Source organism: Antrostomus carolinensis, unplaced genomic scaffold (assembly GCF_000700745.2).
Source record: "Antrostomus carolinensis isolate BGI_N321 unplaced genomic scaffold, ASM70074v2 scaffold40059, whole genome shotgun sequence".
NCBI classification, from domain to species: Eukaryota; Metazoa; Chordata; class Aves; order Caprimulgiformes; family Caprimulgidae; genus Antrostomus; species Antrostomus carolinensis.
The window spans coordinates 24,468-25,301 of NW_010340010.1; the positions used below are offsets into that span (position 1 = coordinate 24,468).

Genomic DNA, 834 nt, shown 5'->3' on the forward strand with positions numbered 1-834 from the left:
GAGCATCCTCCAGTGCTGTGTCCAGGGAAACAGGCTTTGGCCTCAGTTAGAAAATGGGTCTTTTTTGGAGACTGGCCAGCCTGCAGGTTACTTCTAAGCAGCCCACAAAGCAGCCGTGAGCAATTGGCTTAGACATGCAAGATGAAGGTCCACCCTCCTAAAGAGAATTTCTTGCTCAGCATCAGGATGACACAGCACCGGGTTGCACGTGCAGCTTTGGAGTAAAGCACAGCCCAGGAGGGCAGGGGCGTGGGACAGAAACCTGCCCGCGGCTGTCACATGCCGTCCCTCGAAACTCACCGCTCGTTCACTTCAAGCTTAACACCGGAGCTCTCGTTTCTGGCCTGGCTCATCATCTCCTGTTGGGAAATACAAGAGGAAGGTTGGATGCCATGTTGCTGTGAGGACAAGCAGGGTGCAGGAGAGATGGACTCAAGGCACCAAAATGGTCCAACCCTGCAGCTTTGTCTCACCTCTATCCGCCTGACAGCATCCTCAATCGCCTCTGAGGTGGAGGCCATCTCCTTCTCAACCATGTCTCCCAGCTCTTCTTGCCTGATATCTAAGCTCTTGGGCCTCAGCTCCTGCCAGAAGAGGCAGTAGCCACCAGGAGGTTTTAGGAAGAGAAAGAGAAGGCAATTATTTTTAAGGAATAACACCAAACCAAGGTATTCAACCCTTTTTTCACCCCCTAAATAAATAAAGCTGCAGGAGCAGCGTTCTGCAAACCATGAGGGTGGAGGCACATGTGCCACCAACTTGCAGCAAACATTGCACAGGGACCTCAGAGTAAGAAATGCCCCAAATCAAGGTGAAAAAACTCAATCACAGGAG

General features: G+C 51.6%; 1 protein-coding gene across 1 annotated transcript in view; it reads right to left on the minus strand.

Moving 5' to 3' along the window:
* HIP1R (huntingtin interacting protein 1 related) overlaps positions 1-834 on the minus strand; it is a gene marked incomplete at its 5' end in the record, with an annotated part of 13,352 nt that overhangs the window by 3,564 nt on the left and 8,954 nt on the right. Inside the window, 2 exon segments of the mRNA XM_010176046.1 lie at positions 301-359; positions 474-584. Of these exon segments, the coding sequence (XP_010174348.1) occupies positions 301-359; positions 474-584 (170 nt within the window).